The 20,978-nt window shown below is 44.7% G+C and overlaps 2 protein-coding genes and 1 long non-coding RNA gene across 8 annotated transcripts in view; 1 reads left to right on the top strand and 2 right to left on the bottom strand.

Moving 5' to 3' along the window:
* Positions 1–1,125, bottom strand: part of LOC121021095 (uncharacterized) — an 18,354-nt gene extending 17,229 nt beyond the window's left edge. Inside the window, exon 1 of the long non-coding RNA XR_005786424.1 lies at positions 917–1,125. This is a non-coding gene — a long non-coding RNA (uncharacterized LOC121021095). The remainder of the gene's footprint in view (positions 1–916) is intronic.
* Positions 1,126–1,144: 19 nt separating this feature from the next.
* On the top strand, positions 1,145–3,590 carry PSMB4 (proteasome 20S subunit beta 4). The gene is made up of 7 exons (XM_040461314.1): positions 1,145–1,320; positions 1,563–1,769; positions 2,046–2,192; positions 2,373–2,454; positions 2,841–2,957; positions 3,166–3,254; positions 3,465–3,590. Exons 1-7 carry the CDS (start codon positions 1,181–1,183, stop codon positions 3,475–3,477), a joined length of 795 nt encoding a protein of 264 aa, XP_040317248.1. The 5' UTR covers positions 1,145–1,180; the 3' UTR covers positions 3,478–3,590.
* A 1,665-nt stretch (positions 3,591–5,255) lies between these two features.
* Positions 5,256–20,978, bottom strand: part of POGZ (pogo transposable element derived with ZNF domain) — a 53,030-nt gene continuing 37,307 nt past the window's right edge. For 5 of the 6 annotated variants that reach the window (XM_040461155.1, XM_040461154.1, XM_040461158.1 and 2 more), the window contains 10 exons: positions 14,460–14,560; positions 13,777–13,923; positions 10,769–10,903; positions 10,482–10,654; positions 10,185–10,325; positions 9,434–9,490; positions 9,133–9,245; positions 8,889–8,913; positions 7,076–8,755; positions 5,256–5,596 (listed from right to left, as the gene is read on the bottom strand). In XM_040461155.1, the coding sequence (XP_040317089.1) occupies positions 7,084–8,755; positions 8,889–8,913; positions 9,133–9,245; positions 9,434–9,490; positions 10,185–10,325; positions 10,482–10,654; positions 10,769–10,903; positions 13,777–13,923; positions 14,460–14,560 (2,564 nt within the window). In that variant the 3' untranslated portion in view covers positions 5,256–5,596; positions 7,076–7,083. The remainder of the gene's footprint in view (positions 5,597–7,075; positions 8,756–8,888; positions 8,914–9,132; positions 9,246–9,433; positions 9,491–10,184; positions 10,326–10,481; positions 10,655–10,768; positions 10,904–13,776; positions 13,924–14,459; positions 14,561–20,978) is intronic. The other variant, XM_040461156.1, reaches the window with a different exon arrangement.

Below are 20,978 nucleotides of genomic sequence, written 5' to 3'. Positions count from 1 at the left end.
GATCAGCCCAGAGCCCGACGCGGGGCTCGAACTCACGGACCGCGAGATCTTGACCTGGCTGAAGTCAGACGCTTAACCGACTGCGCCACCCAGGCGCCCCAACTCATGGAATTTTTAAAACGAAATTGATTTGGTTTCCCACTAAGTAAAAAATTTTTAATTCAAGTTGTGTGGGGGGGAGTGACAAAGTAGTGATTTTAGGTTCACCAGTTTGATTTTAATTTTTAAAAAATGTTTATTTATTTTGAGAGAGGGCCTGTGCACCAGCAGGGGAGGGGCCCAGAGAGAGAGAATCCCAAGCAGCCTCCCTGCTGCCAGTGCAGAGCCCAGCTCCCCTCCACCCAGATCTCATGAACCTTGAGATAATGACCTTAGCCAAAATCAAGGATCCTGGGCTTAACCCCTTTCACCACCCAGGCGCCCCGCCCAGTTTCATTTTATATACTGTTCCAGTCCCTGCTACATAACCACATTGAAAAGGAAACTTCTGGAATTTGGTTTCATGCCCACAGTCAATGGAATTTTTCTGCTGCATACGAGGTGGGCAAGAGCATCTGACAATAAGAAAACTTTCAGATATCTGTCCAAGTTCCCAAAGAGTGAGTGACCCACCTGAAATACCATACACCACAGGATTTGCACATCTGTATGATTCTTTTTTAAATCTGGGCTTGAAGACAGATTTACCTTCACTCTCTGTGTGGCCACGTAAAATCACTACACCACAAGACATATTTATAAAACGGGTGGAGTAATGCCTGCTATACAAGGCTGCTTTGAGAAATACACATGTTAAGAGATCCCGCGTTCACTGTTAGTTTCATATGGGCTTTTTGATAAAGATACAGAAAAAGGACAAGAGAATTTCTGCCTCCTCGCTCAGGATCAGTGTCTTGAAGTGGTTCCACATACCTACCTCCCAACCAACCTCCCCGACCTTGAATTTGTGCGTCAGAAACTGATCTAGTCCAGACTCTACTGCGCGGCGGCGCCGCGCTGCGACGTCACGCGATTCCACAACTCTGGGTCCCAGCCGTCAACCACAACGAAGGTAGAGGGGCCTTGACCTCATCAACATGGCTACTGGAGGTGGCCGGCAGGAAGAAGGTGTGCCCACAGAGGGATCACTTCCGCTTCCGTTGGCGCAAGCGCTGTCATTTCTTCTGCCACCGTGACTAAGATGGAAGCGTTCTTGGAGTCGCGGTCCAGTCTTTGGGCCGGGGTTCCGGCCCCGGGGCAGTTTTACCGCATCCCGTCCACTCCTGGTGCCTCGGTGGATCCGGCATCCGCTCCCTACGGGGGTCCAGTGACGCGCACGCAGTAAGCTCTTGGCGTCCGAGCCTGCGCAGGGGGCGGGACGGTGGGACCTGGTGCGGCGGGCCGGTGCTTAGGGAGCCGGGAAGGCGAGGTGAGGGCCGCAGGGCAAGCGAACAGCGAGGATCGCGGGGCGGAGAGTCCCGGAGAAGCAAAGGAGGCCTGGAAAATCAGAAGCGGAACCCACTGCGCCGAAGAGGGCTCCGGCTCTTCCTCCCCTCGCCAGACCTCCCTCTCTCTCTGTGCAGGAACCCCATGGTGACCGGGACCTCGGTCCTCGGCGTTAAATTTGAGGGCGGAGTGGTGATCGCAGCAGACATGCTGGGCTCCTATGGCTCCTTGGCTCGTTTCCGCAACATCTCTCGCATTATGAGAGTCAACGACAGCACCATGCTGGGTGCTTCCGGAGACTATGCTGACTTCCAATATTTGAAGCAAGTTCTCGGCCAGATGGTGTAAGTCATCTGGAGAAGAGGGAGTAGATCCCAGGTGGGGAGAGGAACTTACTGTTTTGTTTTTAGAAATCCCCATAGAAGTCCTAGAGTGGAGGAGTCTGAGGCTGCAGCAGAGGGCCGGAAAGTTGCTGGGGTTCCGTGGAAGATGAGAGTGTTTACAATACATAGTTTTTGGCGTTAGGGGGGTGTAGAATGAAGAAGATTGTAACTTTTGTGGGGTGGATGGAATTGCCGATTTCCATTCTCCCCCTTTCCTCACAACCAATTCCTTTGAAGGATTGATGAGGAGCTGTTGGGAGATGGACACAGCTATAGTCCCAGAGCTATTCATTCCTGGCTGACCAGAGCCATGTACAGCCGCCGCTCCAAGATGAACCCCCTGTGGAACACCATGGTCATCGGAGGCTATGCTGATGGAGAGAGGTTGATTTGAATACAAATAACTTATTTCCCCACCCACCCAACTACTAATGTCTATGTAGCATCTTCTCTCTTCCCCCTGAGGGAATGCCACTTCTCAGACCCTGTTGACCCATCCTTCAGCTAAAGTACCTAAGAAAGCCTAAAATGAAATGAGTTCTTTGACCTGTTGTGTCCTGTTAGCTTCCTCGGTTATGTGGACATGCTTGGTGTAGCGTATGAAGCCCCTTCGCTGGCCACTGGTTATGGTGCATACTTGGCTCAGGTATGTAAGGGAGAGGGGTTGGAAGACAAAAGGCGATGGTGGCTTGTGGTTGTCTGCTTGTTCTTCCTGTGAAATTCCAACGTGGACTAGGCTAGGATCCCTACTGCTGGACACGTGGTTTCTTTGTAGTCTGGAGGCTGTATGTCGTACTTAACGTTCCAATGACAGAGTGGTGGCTCAGAGATTCAGTAGATATGTGCAAAGAGGAAATGCCATAGAACTTGCCCTTCAAGTAGGTCTTAGCACAAGTAAGCAGAATTCATTCTGGGGAGGCAGGAGGTGGAATGTCACCTTTTTAACCCATTTATGCTGCTTTTCACACCGTGGAATTGAGACAGGCTGGTATTCAGCCTCTGGTATCTCCCATGTTTTCCCCATTTCCCTAGCCTCTGCTGCGAGAAGTTCTGGAGAAGCAGCCAGTGCTGAGCCAGACCGAGGCCCGAGAGCTGGTGGAACGCTGCATGCGTGTGCTGTACTATCGAGATGCCCGTTCCTATAACCGGGTAAGGAAGGATGTGAATAATAAAGATGACAGGACTCTAACTGGCATGTTCTCGATAGTTGGGATACCTGGGTCTTTGCTTTTGAAGAATGGATTGCCGAATCTCCTATTTTCAGATTAGGGGAAGACTCTCTACTTGACCTTTGAGCAGGTCCCAGGAACTTCAGGTGGGGGTGGGCATTTTTATTGAGAGCTCTGCTTTCTTTCAGTTTCAAATTGCCACCGTCACCGAAAAAGGTGTTGAAATAGAGGGGCCACTGTCTGCAGAGACCAACTGGGAGATTGCTCACATGATCAGGTGATTGACATTAAAATTACAGAAGAAAACATAAGTGGTAGAACAGATGGGAGTCTCCTTGGCTTGCACTAAGCTGGGTTTTTCTGGAGGTCTCCTCCAAAAAACCTCTTTGGAGGGGAGAGGGGTTTGGGTTGGAGGACAGAGTTGCTTTTAGGAATTAATTCCTCCCCCTGTGGCTTCACAATTTTATTATGTTCTCTTCCTTTTTAGTGGCTTTGAATGACATACAGATGCATTATCCAGAACTGAAAGTTGTGCCCTTCTTCTCACTTTGAACTTGGCTGGTTCAAAGGTATACTTTTCTATTGTAAAATAAATAAATCCTTTGAAATGCTGGCTGAGTGGTTTTATTGTCTGACCAGGTCACAGTAAGAGTGAAGCTGCTAATTACTGCCACATGCCATCTGCATTCCTGGTCAGAGAACCCTTTGGCTCTTGGTTCTCATAGCAGATACAGGATTCTCTGCAGGACAGCACAGGAAATCTGCCACAGTCTTCATTTGGGCCTATGCTGAAAACAGCTGTGTAGAAGCCAGGCTTAATTTTTGTGGGATAACAAAGGGCTTAACATTTTTCTTCAACATTTATACCCACCCATGTGCTAGATTCTTAAAGGATTTCTGGTTTAATGTTGGTTGCAAATGTGATTTTAGTTAAAACACTGTTTCAAAGATAGAAATAGTGTCTGGTAAAGCTGCCCCCAGCGGGACCTGACAGCTCAATCCCTCACCTAGGGCCACCTCCTCACCCTTAGTAGAGGAAATACTGAGTAAATTCAGCATTTAACCTAAATGTTTATTGTCCAGATCTACGATCAGAAAACCTCTTAAAGGTCTTATGTGTTCAGGGGCACCTGGGTGGCTTAGTCGTTTAAGCATCCCACTTCAGCTCAGGTCATGATCTTAGGGTTTAAACTCCCCCTCAGGTGAGCACTGCTTCTCTCCCTCTCTCTCTCTGCCCCTTGCCCCCTTGTGCCCTCTCAAAAATAAAGTATTAGGTGATCATTTAAAAGTTTAGGGGCACCTGGGTGGCTCAGTCAGTTGAGCATCTGACTCTTGATTTCAGTTCAGATTGTGGTCTCAGGGTTCATGAGTTCAAGCCCCAAGTCAGGCTCTGCACTGACTGTGGAGCCTGCTTGGGATTCTCCCCTCTTTGCTCCTCTCCCGCTTGTTCACTCACTCTCAAACAAGTAAACTTTAAAAAAAAAGTCCTCTAAGTTTAGCTGTGACTCAAATCATTTGGGGCATTAAGCCAAATTCGACTCCCAAAATGGTGTTAAACCAGAATTTTAACGTTTATTTTTTGAGCAAGAGACTGACAAGCATGAATGGGGGAGGGGCAGAGAGAGAGGGAGTAAGATTCTGAAACAGGCTCTAGGCTCTGAGCAGTCAACATAGAGCCCGATGTGGGACTTGAACCCACGAACCTACGACCTGAGTCAAAGTTGGACGCTTAACTGACTGACCAACCCAAGCGCCCCTAAACCTGAATTTTAAAAATGAACACCCTAGGTGATTCTGATGCACATCCTCTCTAAACTGCTTTGAGAACTAGTATAGGCAGCAAGCTCAAAGTATTTTTTTTTTTAAACTCCAACTATTCCAGAACTTCAGTAAGGTAAGAGTAGAGGGAGAAATCAAAGTATCTCCATTTTATCCATGTCGCAACAAACTAGTAAATGAAAGTAAAAGGAAATGAGTTTTCTGTCTTCCACATACTCAGTCTCAACACAGCAAGTAGTCAATAAATACTTGTTTATTGATTAAACTGAATTATAAAAAAAAACAAAAACAAAACAAAAAAAAACTTCCTTCTACTACTAAGCCATGCGGGCGGAATCCACAAAGATAACTTCCTGGCCAAAACCCAGCTGATCCACTGTTGGTCTTATGGTCTTAAAAAAATTACCCATCAGGAAAGTCAAATAATGCAGAGGCCAGGGACCCAGCTCTGCTGAGGCTGGGGCTGCTGCGGAGACTACCAAAGAGGATTCGGTCACTGTAGATAGAGTTGACCATAGTTCTTGAACTTTCTCAAAGGCAAAAGGAGGACTTCAAGGTCCATGTTCTGTCAAAATGGCATCAGGCAGAAAGCTGGGGAAGAGCAGGCCAAGAGCAGACGGATCTTCAGTTCACTTTCCAGATGCCATGGGTTCATGAAGCTGGTCAAGCTGTTCATGGGTGGGATCACTCCAGTTCACTATATTATAGTGTGCTGGGGTTAAAAAACCAAAAAATGGAGGTGAGGAGAAAGAGGTGGTAACAAATGTCACACCTGTACCACCAGGCCCATCACATCTTGAGCATGTCCCAGTCTGTGAAAGCCTACTACAATAGGGTTACCTAGGAAAAAAAAACAAACCACATTGTTTATAAATCCATTTCCCCTCATTTTATTAAATGTTCCACTTATGTACACTTTAAAGATGAACCAGACAAGCCCGTGCAGGCTGTCTCCTTGGCTCCCAGGAGGGACATGTTGCTGAAAGACTTGGGATGGATAGAAGGTGTAGCTGTGGGAGAGCTGGGCTTGGGTTTTTGTTCCTTTTCTCTGTATGTTACACAGTACGTTTCAGTTTATAACCATGAGTACATACAATTAAAAAAAAATCCCTCATGCAAACTGTAGAAAAATTTTCTTTCCTTGAAGCTGGCAGTGAAAAATAAAGATTCATGTCTTTTTCTTTGTGCACACCCCTGTGTTTCCTCTTCAGGTCCCCTTCTTCTCTAAGCATTAAGAGAAATGAGGAAAGCCACAGGGTTAAAACAGGATTTCAACAAGTGGTTTGTCTTGTTTTATGAAGTTCAACATGTAACTTCTTGTACAGTTAGCTCCTGGCTTTAGGACATGTGATCTCTTGAACAGGCATGCTGTCCACTTAACGTGTTGAAGACCCATACACTGGGAATGGCCTCCACCCTAACACTGTGTGATCACCTCGGTACCTCTTGCTTGCTAATGACACGTGTATGATCCTTTGTCCGGAGTGATGGGGTGAGCATGGGAAGAGGGGCCAAGGATCCCAATGCAAAGAATATTGGTTCTGTCATGTTTTTGTTGGAGGGAAGGTGGTGAGGAAAAACAAATCTAATTCATCATTCTGGATGAGAGGTGGTTTCATGCATTTTTAAAGCCACAAGTTTATATCTCAGAGTTGCTGTAGAAACCAACATCTCTGGAGAGGGAAGGAAAGAAAGGAGAAGGAAGAGAGAGTTCAGTGGGATTTTTTTTCCATTTTCATTTTTATATAAAAGTGTTAAGACCACAATGAAAAAAGTTTTTTTTATCCATATATATAATAAACCAGTTTGTGAGCTACATATTTTTGTCTTTCCCATCTTCAGAAATGTTCTCACATTGACAATGGTTGGAAAGCATCATGCCCAAAGACATTGCCACACAGTAAAACAAACAAAAAAACCCAGATGTACTATGATACAATTGAGGTAAAAGGGGAACAAAAATTTAACATTCGCCCACAAAGAATATTTTTTTCTTTTTCTTGATTTTGTCAGAAAAATACCAAACACAGTGATTTAAGTTTAAAAAAAAAAAGTCACGAAAACCGGTTTTTAGCAGAAGGGAACGACCAATGGGCCAGCTCCTTGGCTCAGACGGGATCACCACTGGTATTCCTAATAATCCACAAATCCACAGGGAAGCAGAAGTCAACATTGCGGGGGGAGTGGGGGCATAAAATTAAAAAATATAAACCAAATACCCCACCTGGCATATCCCCTTTTCCCTAAATCCCTCTACCCACCCCCTCACGGTTCCCCTCCCTCCCCACCCCCCACCCCCACTCCACACCCGCTCCTGACCCCAGCACTCAAATCTCCATCAGATCTAGGTCAGCTTCTTCAAATCCATAAAAGGACTCGGTCTCGCTTTCACCCTCAAAGAGCTGGTGAAGGCTCTCAGGCTCAACTGTCTCTTCAGGAGATGATCTGGGTCGGGGAGTGGAAGCTGAGGGCTCCTCAGACTGTTCCCCACTCAGCTTCAGCTGCTCCTCTAGGGAGGCGATGAGCTCCTCCTGCATGTCAGCGTTTCTAGTGGGTGAGTTAATGTTGCCATCAGGGCCAGGTAGGACGCTGGCCACGAGGAAGGACCGCTGCACCAGCTCTGGACAGTTCCCAATGACGCCCAACACCTCAGCCAGCCAGACCAGCACCAGTTGAAGCAGGACGTCGGAATCACATGCAGTATCTGCCATTTCCCGAGCCTGCTCCTTCCACTTTTTGTGCAGAAAGTTCTTGATGGTTCGTTTGATGCACACATCTAACGGCTGGATTTTGGAGCTACAGCCCGCCGGGACCACTGCAGGCAAGGTGCTAGAGGCACTTAGCATAGCCAGCACCTCTTCTGACAGGTGAGTGCGATGACAGTCCATCACAAGCATGCCTTTGCTGCGCTGGCACGCTGTGTGCTTCTGCCACACTCGGGCTGACCACAGCTCCATGATCTCGTCATCACTGTAGCCACTCTCCTTCACCTCCAGCAGTATCGAGTCCGGCACGTTAGCAGGCTGATCCATTTGTCCTCGGTAGAAAACCAGGGTGGGGAGGACAGTGCCATCGGCCAGAATGGCCAGCACCATGTCACACCAAGGTTCCCCCGTGCCCACTGTCTGCAGGGCATTCTCCTTTCGGTCATCACTGCTTAGCACCTCTGTATCTAGGAACAAGGAGATCTCATCAATAGCCACAATCATGGACAAGGGTAAGTCCTGGTTGTGAATCTGTCGTTGCACGAATTCAATGAAGAGTCCTGCATTCTCTGCCACATCCTTAGGTAAGGTGTGGGCCACAGCTCGCCGGGCATGGGGGGTCAGGTGGTGCCGGAGCATGAAGCGCACAGCCCACTCATAAGAGATCTTAAACCCTCCCTCCAAAGAACGTCCTATTTTGGTAGCTTTCTGGAACAAGGTCTCCTCATTCACAGGTAGCTGCTGCTCTCGCTGGGTTAGCACCCACTCAGCCAGCTTCTCTTCTGCTTCTAAGCTCAGATATTTGCCCTCCAGATTCTCCCCTTGGGAGGCCTGGAAGCGCCGAAGCCAACGTCGGATCCGTCGCTGTGGATTTCGGAAGTGTTCAGCAGCCTGTTCTGTATTGCAGCACAGGGCAAACAGGACCACTCGAAGCTTCTTCACAGACAGCTGCTCCTTCTTGCCAACTCCACTGCCACTACCACCCCCTGTGGCCTGCTCAGGCTCCTGGATGACCGGGCTACCTTCATCCTGGTCATCCACATTCAGACATTCGGCCCCCTCTGTGGCCAAGGGTGGGAGGGCTAAAAGCTGGGGCTGAGTTGGGGTTGGCGGTGGGGTTGCGGTTGAGGCTGGGGACGGGAGTGCTTGGGCCAAAGGAGGTGGCAGCTCTTCAGGCTCAGCTGGGGTGGCCCCCACAGATTTCACAGTGGCAGTTTTATTAGAGGGGAAGGCAGGAGGAGGATATATATTCTTCAAGCTCCGGTCATGTACTCGGTCACGAGTATGGCCATGTCTAAAGGGTTAGCAAAGAGAGGAAAAGAAAGCTCAGTTCAACCAGGAAAATGAAATACTACTGGCAGTGATAATAAAAAAAGATGAATCACACTGGAAAGCAGAAACTAAACCATGAAGGGAGTTTCTGTTACCTTGAGTGAGATATCCAAGTGAGTCCTATGGGAAACGGGGCAATAAAAAAAAAAAGTTAAACTCAACGAAGAAACAAATCCTCCAGTCTTATATAAACTTCAGGTTGGAATGCTTCCAATTTGGTGATGTCTATCTAAATAGTGGATGAGTCAGGCCAGGTAGAGATGCTCCTGACTCACACAGCAGGACCCGTACCCTTAGCTTTTTTTTCTTGTCCCACTCACCCCCACCTCTACTACTTACCCCGTGGCAGGACGCTGCTGGATCTGTGAGAGGGGTTGAATACCAAATGCTTGGCCATGGCATCTCCCACAGAGGTAACAAAGGTACATGAAGTGCAAGCCAGCTTGATTCCACTAAGGAAGAGAATCAAGAGCATACAAAACAAATATAATAGTGACACTGGGAGTAAGTTCTGAGGCTTAATAAAGCGAGTGTCCTTTCTCTTCTCTCTCAAATTAATTCACATGCCCAAGCCCCCACGATAAATGGATTAATGTAAGAACTTGAAAAATTAAGAGTCCATCAGTAAGTTTTCCCTTACCTCACAGAATTTTTAAACAAAGCCAAATACTTGGGGCTCTTGCGTGGAACATGATTGCTGAGAAAGACAAAGAAAAAGTGGTATGAGTTAGGGGCTCTGCTCGCCAGAGGTCAGCAGTCTCTGACAATGCCCCCCAACAAAAGAGATGCCCCTTCAGTCCGTCCTCACTTCAACCTAAGCCAGTTTCCCTGTCATACTAATATTCCCTATTAGTGTGCATAAAAATCACCAGGAGAGCTATTAAAACACACTCTGATTAAGTGGCCTGGGGGTGAGGGACAGAGGCTGAATTTCTAACAAGCTCCCATCTATTGCTGCTGGTCCCTGGACACACTCAGTAGCAACGTCCTACAAAATTAAGAGCACTATCAAAGCCATATGAACATGGGTGTGACCCGGGGCACCAGGGCGGCTCAGTGGGTTGAGCATCCGACTTCAGCCCAGGTCATGATCTTGTGGTTTGTGAATTCGAGCCCTGCTTCCGGCTTTGTGCTGACAGCTCAGAGCCTGGAGCCCGCTTCAGATTCTCTCTCTCTCTTTGCCCCTCCCCAGCTTGTGCTCTTTCTCTCTCAGAAATAAACATTAAAAAAAAATTAAACAACAACAACAACAACAAAAAAACCCCATGGGTTTGACTCTTACTCTGCTAGGAGAGATAGACAAACAGCTCTAAGAGTTGGAAGGAGGGAGTGAAAGGAGTTCTGGAGAATCTGAACTCCCACATAGGATCACTAGTTTAACCGTGACTTACTTGATCATGTGGTTGGCATAGGCTCGAGAGCAGCAGGTGCTATAGCGACACAGAGAGCAGTGAACATAAGTGGGGAAATGATTAGGGAAATCTGGGATCTCAAAGCTGCACTCTAGACATGTCTGTCGGCCCATGACACTCCTGTCAAGAAACAAGGAAAATTCTTGTTATCGCCCCAGGAGTCTTCAGATTGTGGGGGCTGCAGACAACAGATGCTGCTAAGACACTACCAGATTACACTGGCTATAGGAATAGTCGTGCCCACCCGGCCCCCAGCCTCCAGAAGAAGGCACTGACATTTTCCTAACAGCTCTCTTCTGGATGTTGCGCCGGACAGGGGGATAAAGGAAGACAGGCAGAGGGTCTGTTGAGGAGGTCAGTGGTGCTGCCTCCTGCAAGGTGCTGGGAGGTGCATCATTGGAGGAAACAGGAACAGTTCGTGGCTGTCCTCGGGAAGCCCGGATTGTCACCTGTGAGCCAAGGGAAGGAACAATTAGATGCCACCCATGCTGAATCTCAGGATAGTGACAATCTCTATTCCTCCCCTCCTGGATCTATAAAAAAAACACTGACAAGCTCTTTACCTTGGTGCCTGGTTTCAAACCTTCTAGCTGCTTGGGTTTACGGAAGGTTTTATGGTGCTGAAGCTTGTGTTCAATTTTGTCCTTTGCAAAGAGAAACTGCAGCCGGCATTTGTTGCAGTGATAAACATTCCTCTTCTGAAGGGAGAAAAAGAAAGAGCATCCCTTAAAGGTTCCCCCAAAACTTTCTTCCCTGATAAGAAGGTAGATCAATGCTAACAATCATTCTTTCCCCCGCTTTCTGTGATTAACTAAAAGAGGAAAAAAGAAATACACAACACGACACCAAAACCTACCACTGAGAATCATCACCTCCCAGGGTCCCAAAGAAAGGCAGACTCAGGCAGGATGTCTAGATGCTCGAACCATCCCTTCCTGACCTGGTTTAATAATGTGGATTAGTGACTAAAGCTTTCCTTGCCCCTGCTTTGTCTTTACAATGTGGACAGTGCTACCTACCTCCAGATATTCTTCTTGTTTTTTTTAAACAGCAATATATGATTTAAAAAAAATCATACTTTTTATTCTGTACTGCTTCATGTTTTAAGTTTGCCTTCCGTCCCTTTGCACAGAAACCATGTGTTACCAGTTTCCTGGGTATTCTTTCATGGACAGTCTATGCACATAACCACGAAACACACACATACATCTGTAATCACCACCTCCCTGTTTGCCCTTTCGTTTTCTTAACACAAATGATAGTATTTTTTCCATACCCTGCTGTCTTTCCTTGCACACATCACTGTATACAGATATGCCTCCCTGTGAGACAAGTTTGAGGATCCAGACTGCCTACTCTTAGGTCCTTCAGCAACAGGACCCAGCCCTATAGTCTTCTTCCCAGGGTAGCAAGACTCCATTTCCTGAGTACAAGGGACAATATCCATGCTGCTCTTTGGAAACACCTGCGTGGGGGATTACCAGCAGTCACCCCTGTGCAAACGAGTGTGTGAGCCCAGGAGGGAGCTCAATGTGACAGTGGGAGCACATGTGTGCACACCCAGGCAGGTGCACCCCTCTGGTTCTCCATTTTGTGTCTTCTCTATGCACTTTCACTCTCCTCCTCTAGTGGTTCCTTTCTGGCAACAGTTTAAAATTCCAGCTTAAAAACAAAACACAACAAAAGCAACAACAAATTCTTCCTTGCTAACCTATCTCTTCCCCTGGTTCTGCCACCCTCAGTCCTGAAACTTTTAAAAATAAGTTGTCTCCATTTCCTGACCTCTCCTTCATTCGTCCTGCCCAAGTCTAAATTCCACTTTGCTAACTGACCACACAGCTCCTATGTTGCAAAATTAAAGGTTGGCCTCTTAAGTTTCTATGCTGACATCTTCCTGCAACATTTTGATCACATCCTTTTCTTCAAAACACTTTCCTCCCCTCAGCTTCCTCAACATCAGTCTCTTCTGGTTTTCCTTCTAGGACTATGGTCTTGGCTTTGTAGACAGAGTCTTTGGGGGTTCTAAGCATTCATCTTATTCTCAATTGGAGGTGAGGGAGCACGGCAACTTCTACATGTAAAATTACTTGATTTATAGGGTGCTTGGGTGTCTCAGTCGGTTAAGCATCCGACTCTTGATTTTGGCTTGGGTCATGATCTCATAGCTCATGAGACTGAGCCCCAAGTTGGGCTGTGCACTGAGCCTGCATAAGATTCTCTCTCTCTTTCTCCCTGCCCTTCCCCCACTTGTGCACACATATGCACTTGCTCTGTCTCAAAAAAAAAAAAAAAAAAAAACAAAAGAAAAAGAAAAGAAAATCACTTGATTTATATAATAATGATTCCTAAGTAGTTTTTCCACGGCCTAGGCTTTTCTCCCAGGCTTCAGACCTGTATATCCAACTCCCTGTTTAATAGACAACTCCAGCTGCTGTCCACAGATATGGCTAACTCAGAATATCCAAACATGTTATCCCCCTCCCACTGCCAACCTTACTTTCTGCAGTGTTTCGATCTCAATAGTCTCACCGTTCGTCCATTTTCCCCAACACAGAATTTTAGGCACTATTCCTAGCTTGTTCCTCACTACCTTCACTTCATCCATATCTACACTGTAAGTATCACTTACCTTCTCAGTATCTCTCCACTCTATCCTCTTCTTCCCCTCAAAGCCAGTAGCCACTACCATCACTCACCTAAACTGAAAGAGCCTTTGGCCTGTCCCCCTAACTCTGGTTTCAATCTCCTCCAACAATTCATTCTCCTAATGCAGCCGGTATAATCAGGACTAAAAGTAAATTTGAATATTTCACTCAAGGACTTAGAAAAAATCCTTTTAATGCCTCCGCAATGACTTATAAAGTTTAAACACCTTGGGTGCCTGGGTGGCTCAGTCAGTGAAGCATCTGACTTCAGCTCAGGTCATGAGCTCACAGTTCGTGAGTTTAAGACCCACATCAGGCTCTGTGCTGACAGCTCAGAGACTGGAGCCTGCTTTGGATTCTGTATCTCCCTCTCTCTCTGTTCCTCCCCCGTTCATGCTCTCTCTCAAAAATAAATAAAAATGAAAAAAAAAAAAAGTTGAAACTGCTTTTCATGCTTACAGGATTCTCCACCACCTGTGTCCTAGCTTCTGACCCCCCCCTTATACCCTACACTTCAACCACATTGAACTTCCTTTAATTCTTTGAACCTCCGTACTCTCACTCTGTGCTTGGAGGACACTGTTCATCCCACTTCATGTGGCTCACCTTCTTCATCCTACAGGTCTCAAATACTCTTCTTCCAGGAAGCCTCAGCAGGCTTGCAGAATAGGTATATGCTGTTCTATAGCCTATACTTCCCCTAACACAACACTCTCCATGCTCTATTGTACTGTTTAACTGTCTTGTTAGCACAAAATTTCTGGCACCTAGCCCAGTGCATGGCATATAATCGAAATCTGATACGAAGTTTTACAAACACATGTGTAGTACCTTCTCTACCAAGATTATCTGCCTAGCTCAGCCCTGGCCTCAGCATCCATAAAATTAAAAAAATGAGAATATGGGAATCGCTTGGTGCCTGGTACCTGGTGCCTCATGTAATGCTGTTGGAATGCATTGCCATTTTTGAAGACCTTCAGGCAATAAGGGCAGAGCAGATGCCGAGTATCCTCATGGATCATCCGAAAATGGACATCTACCTCAGAGTAGAGTGAGGAGCGATATTGACACACCTATGTCACATAAGAGGGAAAATAAGCTAAGAGCGAAGTGAACAACTGAGGCCTTAAAAAAGAAGTAGCAACGAAAATGTCAAAATAAGAGAAAAACTAAGTTCTCCTAAATGTATAGAAATCAAATTATTATTCTTAGTCTGCAATGCAGGGCTGTTTGTGATAAATTCAGCTGTGAATGAAGATAAAAACGGAGAAGGACAAGAAAGTCTGAGAACAAGTCATATTGTGGCTACAAGGAGTAAAGTTTTCCTGGTCCATCTCCAGAGGGCAGCTCAGGAGACACACTTCCACAGCATGTGTGTATGTTCTCTGATGGGTTCCCTGGCTGGGTGCCTGCACATGTTCCTTTGATGTTTTTCTCTGGCACAGAAAATCCTGAAACAGGACCTATGTTTATTTTATTTCTTCTGGATCTCCCCAGTGTCCCTAAAACTGAGTGTGTACAGGAGGTACTCAGCAATGTTCATTAGTGAATTCTCTGTATTTAGCCTGAGAGCAAGGTGGCTAAGGCTCCCTAGAGAAAGAGGCAATACCTGGCAGACATAAGGCATCTCTCCAGGCTTATGAGTATCCTTCATATGCTGGAGAAATAGTGGCTCACTCTCAAACGCCCACTCACAGATCTTGCACTTGGCTGTAAGAAGAAAAATAATCAATAAATCCACCTGAAAATAAGACCAAAGTCCCGCTGACTCATAATCTTTATTTTCTCTGACTTCTCTATCTTCATTTTCAATAATCAGTAAAATCACTGAGTTTCTTCTTTCTTTAAAATGGTTGTCTTAATGTCTGTGTTGCTGATGACAAAATTTTATGTCTCTAGTTCAGAGTTTTTACCAAAGTCCTGTTTGAACTATCTACAAAACATTTTTAATTGGCTATTCTGCCACCAATTCTAACTTAGTTCAGCCTCCTCTTCCTGACTTGTTTCCCTTCTCACTTCCCTACCTCCTCCTGCACTTAGGCACTATCTCTGAGTCTAAACACCTGTGTTCTGCCACCATTATTTCACAATGCATCAAGGAATGGTCATTTTGCTATTCTCACAGACAAAAACTTGGTAGAAACCCACAGGATTTTCTACTACTAATCAGCTGGCTTCCGAATATCTCGTATCTCTCTCCAATAAACAGTGTCTATGCTTTACATACCATTGCCAAGTGAATTCTCCTAGAATACTACACTACTTCATTTCTCTGCTCAAGAATAGACACTGACTATCTCCACAAACATTCACCAGACATCTACTGAATGAGTATAAGAATTGATCCTTAAAAGACCGACAATCATGAACATAAGTTCTTGCCTTGTTACGAGTTGTTGAGATCATTAAACTTTGAAATTAGTCATTCTGTCAACCTTATAACGCTGCAATTGTGAATTTTTATCAAAAATATCAAAAAAATTCAGAATTGCTATGTATTTTGAATTAAACAGACAAAATTATTTGTTTTTCTTACTGTCACTGGAATTATTTTCAAGTTTTTGCAAATATGGAAATAGTAAATTTGAAGCTTTAATCATTTACTGGACAATGTCCAGCACCTGCTTGCCCCAAATAGTGAAACTGAAATAATTCTTTAAAGTAAACTAACAAGGGGGCAGCTGGGCGGTTGAGCATCCAACTCTTGATTCTGGTTCAGGTCGTAAACCCAGGGTTGTGGGATGGAGCCCTGCATCGGGCTCTGTACTGAATGTGCAACCTGCTTAAGATTCTCTCCCTCCCTCCCTCCCTCCCTCTCTCTCCCCCCTCCCCCCCAACCCCCGCTCTTCTCCCTAGCTTGCACACTCTCTCAAATGAATAAAAATTAAAACAAAACAAAACAAAACCAGGTGTTATTAATCTGGGGTCCATGGAGGAGGCCTCAGGGAACTTCAGTATCCCCTGAAATTTTTCCAAGAGTACAATGTTTATTTTTCTGAAAAAGCATTCACAAGTTTGTGTTTATCTCAAAGGGGTATGACAACCCATTTAGAAGTACTGCCTAAAGACTCGTTAGGTGCTACAAGGACAAAATAAGTAAAAAATTCTGTCTAAAAGGATGGAGAGAAGCTGTGAGCTACATAAGCTGAATGCTATAAGAACTGCCAGCAGAGGGTCCAAGAGTAGAATGGAAAACAGCACACAGGTATGGAAGGTACATGACAGGTTTGTGGAACAGTAACTAGTGGCACGACAATGTTTTCTCCTGTGTTTTTGTCCTTCACCTCTTAATTCAAATCGCTTGTCCATGAGTTACTTTTTTTTCTAGAACACCTTAAACTACTGGTGCTTTCCAACCTTCTGTCCTAGGCTTTCTTATTCTGTGTTTTCCCTAGGCAATCTCATTCAACCTTGAAGGCTCTTCCCACAACCTATACATCAGCTCTCTTGGTATAGCTGTCACACATCATCAATAATAACATTTATTAGGCAGTTTCTAACACATAAACACCATGCTAAGATTTAATCTCATACCAAGAATACCAGGGAGATAAAAACCTATGCCATCAGTGAATTTAAGAGGTCTCTATTAACCATCCACATCTGTTCTAGTTCTACATTGGAGGTGGTATAGAAAAAAATCTGAGAGAGAATTAACTGATTTTGCAAAGCAGCCATCCTAACACGGTCCCTTCCAGTACCATTACACTCATGTCTTTAATACCCAACACAGTCTCTTACTTTGAGAAGATAGGAGTGAGCTACTATAGCTTCTGCTTCCTGTAATCCAAATTTTGAAATAAAGGATAGAGACCTTATACCTTTCTAAGGCTCAGCCAACCTCACCATTCCATATATTCTAAGACCTTATCAAGCAATCAGTTCCCTCTTTGTAGTGTCTTTTTCCACACAGGATCCTCCCCTGACATCTGACCATGGTTAAGTTGCCTGAAGCATCCTTCCCTCAACTCGACCTCTTCCTCAGTCTACTGCCCTTAAACAAGTGTTTAAACAAAATATAATGCTATTAAGATTATACTGTTACTGTAAGTAAGTGTAATGATTCATTGATGTTTTGGGGACAATTCAGGAAATTTGAAAATGGACTAGGTATTAGATGATATTAAGGATATACGGTGCGCCTGGGTGGCACCAGTCAGTGCCAGTCGGTTGAACATCCAACTTCGGCTCAGGTCATGATCTTGAAGTTTGTGAGTTCGAGCCCCACATGGGGCTTTGTGCTGATAGTGCAGAGCCTACTTGGGATCCTCTGTCTCTCTCTCTCTCTCTCTCTGCCTTTCCCCCACATATACTCTCTCTCAAAGGCACTATAGCTGTATATTGAAATAGGTATTTTTTAGAGATACATACTAAAGCTTTTGAGAGTGAAATGTCATTATGTCTATAATTTAAAAATACTTCAGAAAGGGTGCCTGGGTGGCACAGTCAGTTAAGCGTTCAACTCTTGGTTTTGGGTCGGACATGATCTCAGTTTGTGAGTTCAAGCCCCACATCAGGCTCTGCTGACAGTGAGGAGCCTACTTGGGATTTTCTCTCTCTTTCCCTCTCTTTGCTCCTCCCACTCTCTAATTAAATAAATAAACCTTTAAAAAAATAAAAACACTTCAGAAAACACCTTCAGAAAACAAAAGGAAACATTTTTTCAAAATTAAAAAGAAAGCAATGGTTCCCAAAATATGAACGTTAAAAAATAAGCTACTTTTGGGGTGCCTGGGTGTCTCAGTCAGTCGGTTAAGTGTCCAACTTCGGCTCAGGTCATGATCTCACTTGTTCCTGAGTTTGAGCCCCGCATCGGGCACTGTGCTGACAACTTAGAGCCTGGAGCCTGTTTTGGATTCTCCTCCCCTGTTCACGCTCTGTCTCTCTCTCTCTCAAAAATAAACAAACATTAAAAAAATAATAATAAGCTTTTATGCAGAATCTGCCACTGGTGCAGAACAGAGGAGTTAAAAAAGAATCCAAGAATAAAACGGATACATACTAAAATATAGAGAAAATATTTACCTCTTTGGGTCAATTTCTCAGGTTTTTGATCAGTATAAATTTTAAGTCATAAATTACTCAAAAATTAAAAGTCAGGCATAACAAGAGTGGTTAAGTAGACAAAGACTGATGAGGTTCTGATGGTCTGGGGTTTCCCCCACAAGGAAAAACTTATCTTCCTATGTACAGTCATACTTACATGGAATTAACAAAAACCCACCAGCAGATTCTATATAAAAATGAGGTGTATGCAGTGGTTATTGCAGATGAGTTATTCAGACTTTCCAAGACTCTGGGGTCCTTTTTTTTTTTTTTTAATTTTTTTTTTTCAACGTTTATTTATTTTTGGGATAGAGAGAGACAGAGCATGAACGGGGGAGGGGCAGAGAGAGAGGGAGACACAGAATCGGAAACAGGCTCCAGGCTCCGAGCCATCAGCCCAGAGCCCGATGCGGGGCTCGAACTCACGGACCGCGAGATCGTGACCTGGCTGAAGTCAGACGTTTAACCGACTGCGCCACCCAGGCGCCCCCCTGGGGTCCTAATCTAGACCAAGTTGGCTAGTTTGCCACTAACTGCATAGTAGTTGATTCCAATATCCATTCTGTTCCCAAATTATTAGTCTGAAGTTCCATCTCATTAATTTTTAAATCTTGATTGCAGGCTGAAATGATTATATTTTGAGATACTGAGTTAAAATTTCAGCGGTGTCTGGTTGGCTCAGTAGGTAAAGCATGAGACTCTTGATCGCAGGTGAGTTCAAGCCCCACGTTGTAGATAGAGCTTACTTAAAAACAATACAAAACAGGGGTGCCTGGGTAGCTCAGTCAGTTAAGTGTCCAGCTGTTGATTTCGGCTCAGGTCATGATCTCACCGTTCGTGAGATGGAGCCCCATGCTGGGCTCTGCATTGACAGTGCACAGTCTGCTTGGGGTTCTCACACTCCCTCTCTTTCTCCCCCTCCCCCACTCATGCTGTCTCAAAATAAATAAAAATATTAAAAATAAAAAAAAAACAACCCTGTAAAAGAAAACCAAACCAAACCCAACAATAAACAGTTAAAAGGAAAAAAAGAAAACATTCTTAAATGTTTTATTTTTGAGAGACCGTACGAGTGGGAAGAGGCAGAGAAAGGGGGACAGAGAATCCAAAGCAGGTTCTGTGCTGACAGCAGAGAGTCCAATGTGGGACCTGAACTCATGAACCATGAGATCATGACCTGAAGTTAGACACTCAACCAACTGAGCCATCCAGATGCCCCCAAAAAGAAAAGAGGTTTTTTAAAAAATTAAAAATAATTTCACTTAAAACAATTTTTTTAATATTTACTTTTTAAGAGACAGAGAGACAGAGTATGAGTGGGGAAAGGGCAGAGAGAGAGAGAGGGAGACACAGGATCTGAAGCAGGCTCCAGGCTCTGAGCTGTCAGCACAGAGCCTTATGCGGGGCTTGAACCCACCAGTTGTGAGATCATGACCTGAGCTGAAGTTGGACGCTTAACCGACTGAGCCACCCAAGGAGCCCCTCACTTTTTACTTTTTAAAAATGGCTACTAAAAAAATGAAAATTGCATATGTGGCACATTATGTTTCAACTGACCAGCATTAGCCTAAGCCACAAATGGCAATCCCTTTACCCTTGCCAGTATGACCAAGGCCAAGGAGATGTAATGAGAAAACAATTCTGCTTAGTAAGAAACAGATTCAGGAAAGACACAGGAAGATCAGGTCTTTCTTCGTCTGTGCTATTTTGTGCGTGAAGATAAGGCCCAAGATGAACATAGCCACTCTACTACAAGTCAGAGATAAGAAACTGCTGAGAAGTAGAACACTCAAGTTCTGGCCTTGCAGCTTACTCTACCTCAAGTCCTCTCAATTAAATGATATAAAGGGGGGTGCCTGGGTGGCTCAGTCGGTTAAGCGGCCGACTTCGGCTCAGGTCATGATCTTGCAGTCCATGAGTTTGAGCCCCATATCAGGCTCTGTGCTGACAGCTCAGAGCCTGGAGCCTGTTTCAGATTCTGTGTCTCCCTCTCTCTGACCCTCCCCTGTCCATGCTCTGTCTCCCTCTGTCTCAAAAATAAATAAATGTTAAAAAAAAAAATTTTTGAAAATAAATAAATAAATGATATAATGGATATCCTTAACATTTAATCCATTTTTAAGTCAAAGAATTTTAATCTGTAGCAAAAGCATCCAGATAACATGGCATATTTCTGTTTATGCATTTGCTTACAGTTTCCCATCACTCTTCTTACTACTTTTCATTCCTCTAAATCCTTCTTGCATTTAAAGACCCTGAAAGTCTTTTGTTTTTTAAGACCCTAAAAGCTTAATAAGCATGACTTTCTGGGAAATCTAGCCTCAAAGATCTTTTTTCTTCTCTCAACTATCTCACCCATCACTGGTATCATACAATGCACGTGTTTATAATAAATATACGGTCTTGTTCTCATTTTCCTATATTTTCGTAATTTTTGTCTCTGCAACACAACCAGAAATCCCCTGAAGGACATAGGAGATATTCTAGGAGTCTGGACTCAACTCCTCACAATGGCACCTTACTAGAGATGTATGCTCTGAAGTAAATGGCTTAATTTTTGTAAGCCTGTGTTCAGCCTGTATTTCCTCATCTGCAAGATGTCAAGTGGAGGTAACACTCCACATCTTATCTCACATTTCATTGAAAGCACTATCTTAATGGTAAAGCACTTTATAATGTTACCTTTTGTCCTATGTAAAAGCTATCAGGGCACTAACTAAAGTTGAGGTCCAAATATAGATGACTGCTCCTCCTATAAAAAAGATCTTGGGGTGCCTGGGTGACTCAGTTGGTTGGGCATCCGGCTTCGGCTTGGGTCATGATCTCACTGTCCATGGGTTCAAGCCCCGCTTTGGGCTCTCTGCTGACAGCTCAGAGCCTGGAGTCTGCTTTGGATTCTATGTCTCCCTCTCTCTCTGCCCCTCCCCCACTCACACTCTGTCTCTCTCAAAATAAAATAAAAACATTAAAAAAAAAAAAAATCTAGGTAAGGGATCCATCATGTTATATTATATACATTACAACACATTACAGTGGTCCTGAACCAAAGCCCCTAATACTTCAGGATCTAGCACTGAACTCA

The sequence above is a fragment of the Herpailurus yagouaroundi genome, unplaced genomic scaffold (assembly GCF_014898765.1).
Source record: "Herpailurus yagouaroundi ecotype Mexico unplaced genomic scaffold, PumYag 254, whole genome shotgun sequence".
Taxonomy (NCBI): domain Eukaryota; kingdom Metazoa; phylum Chordata; class Mammalia; order Carnivora; family Felidae; genus Herpailurus; species Herpailurus yagouaroundi.
This window is presented reverse-complemented; position numbering and strand designations above follow the sequence as displayed.